Here is a 7751-nt window from a genome sequence, read left to right as displayed (position 1 = left end):
TGCAGGAAAGAGACTTGCCAGCGACAGTGATCACTAGGAATGGTGGCTGAAGGGCCCCCTCCTCTGCAAACTTGCCCCTAAACACCTCAGTCCCAACCTTGAGGAGGTCGTCCCCAGATACAGTGAAGTGAATGATGGGGAGAAGCTTCTTACCAAGGAAGCAAGTGGTGAGAACACATGAAGGGGGTGGGAGGAGAGAGGACAGGAGGAGGCAAGTGGAGCTGTGACATGGGTGAGGTGGGTCTGGCTGGGCACATCCACCTTGATACCAGGGGCAGGCAGGGTGAGATGTAGTCTCCGCCTGGGCTGGGTTCTTTGGCTGGAGCTCAGAGGCTCAGAAGAGAACATGGGTGGTCTCTGTTCTTTGGGGTTCTTGTCAGGTGTTTCCTTCATGGGGTGGGGTAAGGGGACCTTGGGATCTTCTGTGGGTATCACCTGGAGCCCGAATCTGGTGGTCCCTTGGGCACTAAACATGGGGGAACCACTTTCCTTTGCCTTGCCTTGTCCTCTGAACTTGGTGACCCTTCTTGGAACTGTCTTGAAGCTGGAGGTTGTAGTGGGGAGAGAATATTCATAGGACTCCTCCCCTTCGGTGGCTGTTGCCCGCTTGGAGATTGGTGTGACTTCCGAATTGGGCTCCATACTGGGTTCCCATTCGGATGGGAAGAGAGGGCAGCCATTGTGGCGGCGGGCGCCACTGAGCTTGTCCACAGCCTGGCTGACCACATTCTGCAGGGCAGGGAAGAGGTGGTGCTTGGCCAGGAAGTCTAGGGTCCGATGGGGCTCACGGAGCGAAGAGTAGCCAGGCAGGTCGAAGGACCCTGGCTGGCTCAGCAAGGACTTGATCTCCTTGTTGAACTCCCTCTTGAGGAAGATCAGCTCTCTCTCTTCAGGCCCCAGCTCTGATGCTTCAGGTGTGCCCAAGCTTGAGCTCAACGAATCCCACGGGAGGTAGCCGCTCTGGGAGCAGGACTGCCCCAGGCTTTTCTGAGGAGAGAGGGGGATTCTCAGAGGTGTCCAAAAACAGCCAAGCCAGGCTTGACCTTGGGCTCTGGGCTGAGTTCCATCCTACCAACTCCAGGCCATGGCCCCACATCTCACCCCTCTGTTCTCCAGCCGCAGCAGACGTTTGAGGCTCTTCTCCTGCAGGAGTTTGTCCCTCGGGAGTGGCAGTGGGCCCAAGCCATGGTAGCCCAGGTCACTGTCCTGGCTGTGGGAGCCCAGGCGGCCGGCTGAGATACTGCTATGTGAGTCAGACATGGAGCTGGAGCAGGATGGGTAGTTGTTGGGGTGCCCAACGCAGAGGCTGGGTTGGACACGGTGCCGGTGCATGGTACTGAGGCTAGGCCGGGCACGTACCCGCCGCCCACCCCTCGGCACCTCCACTGGGTCCTCCACCTCCACCAGTGGCAACCCCGTCTCTGTCTTCATGGTGGCCATGCGCTCAACTGCTTCCTCCACCACCCTTTGCAGGCTGTCCAGCACCTGGCCCTCAACAAGGAAATCCAGGAAGCTACCAAACGGCTGAGAGTCCCTCAAGTTTCGACAGTGGCTGTGAAGCCCTGAGCTGCCCGAAGGGTCAAACATTGAAGATGGATGTGGCATGTGGCCCAGCTTGGAGGCCTGCCCCATTTTGGGGAATGCTGGCTTCTTAGGCGGCTGCACCTAAGCAAACAGGCATGTCACAGTGGGCAGGAATTCCTCAGAGGAGGGATCCCTGGGTCCTCCTAAAGCACTAGGAGCTGGGTGGGGAGTAGGCAGTGGAAAGAACTATGTTTTGGAGTCAGGAAGCCCTACATTTGGACCCTGGTTCTACCATCCTCAGGCTGTGTGACTGTGAGCACAACGGCCCATCTTGTGGTCGAGTTTCCTCTTCTGCAAAGTGGGGCTCTATTTAGGGTTGCTCTGAAGCTTCCCTGACAGGTACATTTCATGTATACAAGCCCTGGCTGGGGGGTCTGAAAGCCAATTTTGCCCTCACATAGGATGTGAGTGGGTAATCACAAAACCCCTGAGTCCCACTGGCTTCTCATCTGTCTACAGAGCAGGCCAACACTGCTTTACTGCCGGGCTGCACAGACCACCTATGGTCCTGAGCCCTGTACACTGCATGGCTGCTTTTACAACTTGAGACTGAAGCCCTTGAATAGATTCCAAGATCCCGCTTCGGTGCCCAGTCCATTACGCTCCTCTCAGGCCACTAGAAGTCAGGGGGACAGGGGATGAAATTAAGGGTGACTGGGGCTCAGCAGGGGGTCAGAGCAGTGGTCAAAGAGATAAGAACGTCATTAAGAGCCCCAGAAAGTAAGACAATAGCAAATGTGATTGGGGGCACTGGAGCTGGTGAGGAACATGATGGGGTCCCGCCTCAGAGTCAGACCTGGCTAGGCACACTTACCCGGGCCAGGTACATGCTGTGGCCGGCCTCATCGTCTGCCAAGTATCCTGAGTGGTGGCGGCTGCTGGTCATGATGTGGGTACCCTAGTCCGCTGCCAGCCTCCTCTTTCTTCGGTTCTGTAGTGCAGCCCCGTATTCCTCTGCGCCAGGCAGGGAAATGGCGTGAGAATCCCCCTAAGCTTTTATGGGTTCGAGTCTCTATCTATCTGTTGGACAGAGTCAGTGGCCCAAGGGTCCACAGGTCCCCTCTTCTCCCACCCCATGTCCCTCATACGTCTAGCCCTTTCTCTGCTAGGAGTCTTCTGGCCATCTGCGTACACATCCGTGTCTAGAGTCGTCAGGGGTGAGGTCCCGGAGAACATCCGTATCCTGTCTCTGACCGCCTCTGACCCTCTACCTTCCCAGACCCCTGGTGCCCTGGCGTCTTTCTCTGGCCAAGAGCCCACCTACTCACCAGAGTCGGCTCCTCGCTTAGCTCCAGTAAATGCAATCTACGCCTGCTAGGGGGCAGCGATGCTGTGTTCTGGAGTCTCCCCACTTCTTCCCCGCTTGTTATTTGCATACGGCATCCTGATTGGCTCTCCGCGAGAGCTCGTTCTCTAGCTCCCTCGGCACAAAGGTTATGGGCGGGGCCCACACTGGCTCCTCCCTCATTTCGTATGGCTCTATTACGCCCACCTTTGGAGCCCGGAAGGAGAGCTTGCTCTGATCCTCTCTCCTCATCTGCCCTGAGGGGGGGCCTAAGAGACAAAGCCACAGTCTTCTCTAGAGACACAAGCACCTTCTTCAGCTCCTCTCTAGTCCCTGTGTTGTCCTGGGCCTCCTGTGTGGACAACCCCAGGGTCTGTCTTGCATCCTCTCCCTTCTGCAGTCTTCCTGAGCCCAGTGGAAGAGTCCCGGCTCTAAGTCACAGATCTAGCTTCAGTTCCTAGCTCTGTTGTTTCCTGCCTGTGTGACTCAATTTCTCTGATCTCTGTTCCTCCTCTATAAATTAAGTGACCTTCCTCTTGGGAGTATGGAGATTAGATTTTCATACAACACACTGGGTATCCCATAAAATCCCTGTACATCTTTGCCTCCTCTCCCTGGTAAACTCCTCTTCACGCAGTCCCCCCTTAGATGTAATCTCTTCAGAGAAGCTTTCCCCAAAGGCTCAATCACCCCTTCCCAAACAGAATGATCGCAAATCCCATTCTACATTCTGCCACACCTTGTCTACCAGATGGCGCTCCTTGGGGGTAGGAACTGAGGTACTCACCCCTAATCTCTAATACTTCTAGTACCACTAGTAGTATTAGAATCGATGTGCAATAAGTGTCAATTTCCTCCTTCCACTCTTCAAACACTCAGGATCTTTGGCCTTTCCAGGCTCAGCTTCCTGGTGGAGAATAATAGTTGATTGAGGTCTGACGATTTAATAATCACATTTGAACACAACAGTCCACATGCCAAAATCTTGGTGAAGTCTTTGAGGCCTCCAATTCTTACATTGACCTCACAGAAGTGGGTATCATTTGGTATTCTCTCTTCTTTTCTTTTTTTCTTTTTTTAAATTTTTTTATTTTTCTGAAGCTGGAAACGGGGAGAGACAGTCAGACAGACTCTCGCATGCGCCCGACCGGGATCCACCCGGCACGCCCACCAGGGGCGACGCTCTGCAGACCAAGGGGCGATGCTCTGCCCCTCCGGGGCTTTGCTCTGCCACGACCAGAGCCACTCTAGCGCCTGGGGCAGAGGCCAAGGAGCCATCCCCAGCACCCGGGCCATCTTTGCTCCAATGGAGCCTTGGCTGCGGGAGGGGAAGAGAGAGACAGAGAGGAAGGGGGGGGTGGAGAAGCAAATGGGCGCTTCTCCTATGTGCCCTGGCCGGGGAATCGAACCTGGGTCCCCCAAACGCCAGGCAGACGCTCTACCGCTGAGCCAACCAGCCAGGGTCTTTCTTTTCTTTTTTAAAACATTCATTTTAGAGGGGAGAGAGAGAGAAAGAGAGACAAAGTGTGTGGGGGGGATTAACTCATAGTTGACTCTGACTCTGGTATGTGCCTCGACCAGGCAAGCCTGGGCTTTCAATCTATCAACCTCAGCATTCCAGGTCAACGGTTTATCCACTGTACCACCATAGGTCAGGCTTATTCTCTCTTTAAATTTTTTTTTAATCTATTGATTGATTTGAGAGAAAGAGAAAGAGAGAAAAAATTTGTTTCTGTATGTGGGGATTGAACCCACAGCCTTTGTGTGTCAGGCTGATGCTCCAACCAACAAAGCTATCCGACCAGGGCTCATTTGTTATCTTCAAGCTTGACTCTGTCCTAGGGGCAGCCAGGGACTAAAGGCCCAGAGTAGACCCAGATGCAGACTCACAGCTTCAGAGGTAGTCCCAGTTCCACTAGTCTTGGCAGGGTCACTTTGGGCAAGGAAATTCCCTTCTCTGAGCCTCAGTTTCTTCATCTGTAAAACATATTAGTAAACAGAAATGACATTACCAATGTTGTAGGCTGAACACGAATACTGCACTTCCATTGGGAAAATCAAGACACCTACATCATAATGAAAACCCTGGTTATCAACCATGTGACTATTTGTATCTTTATGGGTAAGAAAAACTTCTCTGGGCCACAGAAAAAAGAAAATGAGGCTATGAGTGTAAAAATCAGCCTGGCACAGAGCTCAAGAGATGGAAGCAGGGGCTTTCTCAAATGAAGCCATCGGTATTACATGTTTTCTTTATTATTATTATTATTATTATTATTGTTTAGAGCTTTTACAAATCACAGAAAAGGGTCTCAGAAAAATCAGTAAAAGACAAATCAGCCTGGCACAGAGCTCAAGAGATGGAAGCAGGGGCTTTCTCAAATGAAGCCATCGGTATTACATGTTTTCTTTATTATTATTATTATTATTATTATTATTGTTTAGAGCTTTTACAAATCACAGAAAAGGGTCTCAGAAAAATCAGTAAAAGACAAATGGCAATTTGAAAAAAAGAAAATATAAAGAGCTAATAAAAACATGAAAAAGTTCATAGTCACTGTAGAAAAAAAGAAACATTACAAGAATAAAATAGCATTGATTTAATCATTATTTGTGAAAACTTTGGGGTGGCAGAGAAGGAGAATTGGGTATGTCTATTTGCTTAGCGAAAATACTGGAAGGACACTTATACCCATAAAGTTAAACAGTGGTAATCTCTGGGAAGGGTAAGAGATTTCTTTCTTCAGGCTTTCTTTTCTGTATTTTTCATATTAAATATCACTTTTGCAGTCATTGAAAGCATTGCGTTGCTTTCAATAAATCTAGCCGTGGTCTGGTTAAGTTGGAGCACACTGGGTGGAGGTGGAAGGTTGTTGCAGGGACACGGTGGGAACGCTAGGTGGCAAGAACAAAGGCAAAGTGCAGGCGCGTCGGGGAGTGAGCGTCGCGCGGGGCCTCCGGTGCGTTTAGGGGCGGGTCTTGGACTGCCCAGTCCACTCACTTCAGGTACGATGCAGCAGCGGGCTGAGGCAGAGATGGCCTGGCCGCGTGTGCGGCTGGTAGTCACCGCCGACGACTTTGGTTACTGCCCGCGGCGGGATGAGGGCATCGTAGAGGCCTTCCTGGCTGGGGCTGTAACCAGCGTGTCCCTGCTGGTCAACGGCGCGGCGACGGAGAGCGCTGCGGAACTGGCCCGCAGGTGAGGAGTGAACCCCTGCAAAGTCAGGGCGGGTTTGGGGCCCCGCCACTCCGTGGCCGTTAGTGCTCCCACTCGCGTTCACCCTCAGGCACCAAATCCCCACGGGACTCCACGCCAACCTGTCCGAGGGCCGCCCTGTGGGCCCGGCCCGCCACGGAGCCTCGTCTCTGCTCAGCCCCCAAGGCTTCTTTCTCGGCAAGATGGGATTCCGGCAGGCGGTGGCAGCGGAAGATGTGGCCTTGTCCCAGGTGCGGAAGTGCGGCTGCAGGAGGAGGACCTCCCTCAAGGCTCCGCCCTTAGGGGGTCGGGAGCGGGCGCTGGATGCTTCCCCGGTTCCAACTTTGGAGGAGTCACACGGAGGGGTTCTCTTCGGTAGCTGCTCCCGGATGTTTAAGGTGCCTATTGCCCTCCCCATCCAGGTGCGGGAAGAGCTGGAGGCACAGCTGAGCCGCTTCCAGGAATTACTGGGCAGGAACCCCACTCATGTGGATGGGCACCAGCACGTTCACGTGCTCCCAGGTTGGTGGTTGCAGGCACGGAGCATTGTGCCTAGGTGGGGTGGAAGGTGTTCCCGGGTGGGAAGAAGTACCCCCTGACTGCTCCCAGCCCGCAGGTGTGTGCCAGGTGTTCGCAGAGGCGCTGCAGGCTCACGGGGTGTGCTTCACCCGGCTGCCACTGGAGCGTGGATTAGGCCGCTGCACCTGGCTCGAGGCCCCAGCGCGTGCCTTTGCGTGTGCGGTGGAGCGTGACGCCCAGGCTGCCATAGGCCCCTTCTCCCGCAGCGGCCTAAGGTGAGGTCCCCCAACCACTATTCTCTGTTCTCTGCCTGGCCCAGGTAGGTCCCAGTGGGTCCAGCTGGCTGTTCAATTGGCCAGCTGAGTCCGTTTCTCAACATCGAAGGGAGTCAGGCTTGGACAGTTATGCCTCCACCCCTGATACATCTGTTCTTGGCCTAGCCCTGACCATTGCTGTCCTGCTGATCCCTGCTGATGCCTGGGTATCCACAGGTGGACTGATGCCTTCGTGGGCCTGAGCACCTGTGGCCGGCACATGTCTGCTCATCACTTGTCAGGGGCATTGGCTCGGGCCCTGGAAGGTATACCCACAGGCCACTCCCTGACAGCCGAGCTGATGGCCCATCCTGGCTACCCCAGTGTACCTCCAGCTGGAGGCTGCGGTGAGGGCCCTGATGCCTTTTCCTGTTCTTGGGAGCGGCTGCATGAGCTGCGTGTTCTCACTGAGCCCACGCTGCGGGCCCGGCTTGCCCAGGATGGTGTACAGCTCTGTGCCTTCCATGACCTAGACTACAAGAAACCTGGGGAAGGGGTCCCTGGTGAAGCCACTTTGGAAACCTTCCTGGAGTCCTCCCAATCATGACCCTGACAGCCAAGAACTAATGCCATGGTGCTCAGGAAGGGAGCAAGGGTTGAGCTTTGCTCAGAACCAAGCCCTAGAGTGGGTTCTGTGACTTCCCTGGACAGAATGATGCACCTCTGTGCCCAGGTCTGCCTGAGGTGACAGCTAGAGCTTCAGCAAACCCTCTTGGCTGCAGGCAGATCAGCCTATGACATCTTGGCCTGGGGCCTGCCAAATATTTTGTGCTCTTCACATTTCCATGCATCTTTTTTGTTTAGGTGTAGTGGGAAGAGATCACTGTATTAATAAAATAAGGTGTCTTGTAAA

General features: G+C 53.9%; 2 protein-coding genes across 3 annotated transcripts; one reads left to right on the top strand and one right to left on the bottom strand.

Moving 5' to 3' along the window:
• Positions 1-4840, bottom strand: CCDC116 (coiled-coil domain containing 116). Its single transcript, XM_066366497.1, has 5 exons — positions 4760-4840; positions 3657-3776; positions 2399-2538; positions 1102-1665; positions 1-987 (listed from the first exon to the last, which is right to left on the bottom strand). The coding sequence occupies exons 3-5, from the start codon at positions 2468-2470 to the stop codon at positions 34-36; spliced, it is 1590 nt and encodes a 529-aa protein (XP_066222594.1). The 5' UTR covers positions 2471-2538; positions 3657-3776; positions 4760-4840; the 3' UTR covers positions 1-33.
• A 557-nt stretch (positions 4841-5397) lies between these two features.
• Positions 5398-7751, top strand: YDJC (YdjC chitooligosaccharide deacetylase homolog). 2 transcript variants are annotated; one of them, XM_066366495.1, is made up of 5 exons: positions 5398-6068; positions 6157-6316; positions 6488-6587; positions 6682-6859; positions 7076-7751. In XM_066366495.1, the coding sequence occupies exons 1-5, from the start codon at positions 5881-5883 to the stop codon at positions 7443-7445; spliced, it is 996 nt and encodes a 331-aa protein (XP_066222592.1). In that variant the 5' UTR covers positions 5398-5880; the 3' UTR covers positions 7446-7751. The 2 variants fall into 2 exon arrangements, with proteins under 2 accessions (XP_066222592.1, XP_066222593.1); XM_066366496.1 differs by having other exon boundaries at positions 5409-6068; positions 6675-6859; positions 7076-7214.

This window comes from Saccopteryx leptura, chromosome 2 (genome assembly GCF_036850995.1).
Source record: "Saccopteryx leptura isolate mSacLep1 chromosome 2, mSacLep1_pri_phased_curated, whole genome shotgun sequence".
In the NCBI taxonomy this organism is placed as follows: Eukaryota; Metazoa; Chordata; class Mammalia; order Chiroptera; family Emballonuridae; genus Saccopteryx; species Saccopteryx leptura.
Note: the sequence above shows the minus strand (reverse complement) of the source record. Positions and strands in the feature narration are given on the sequence as shown.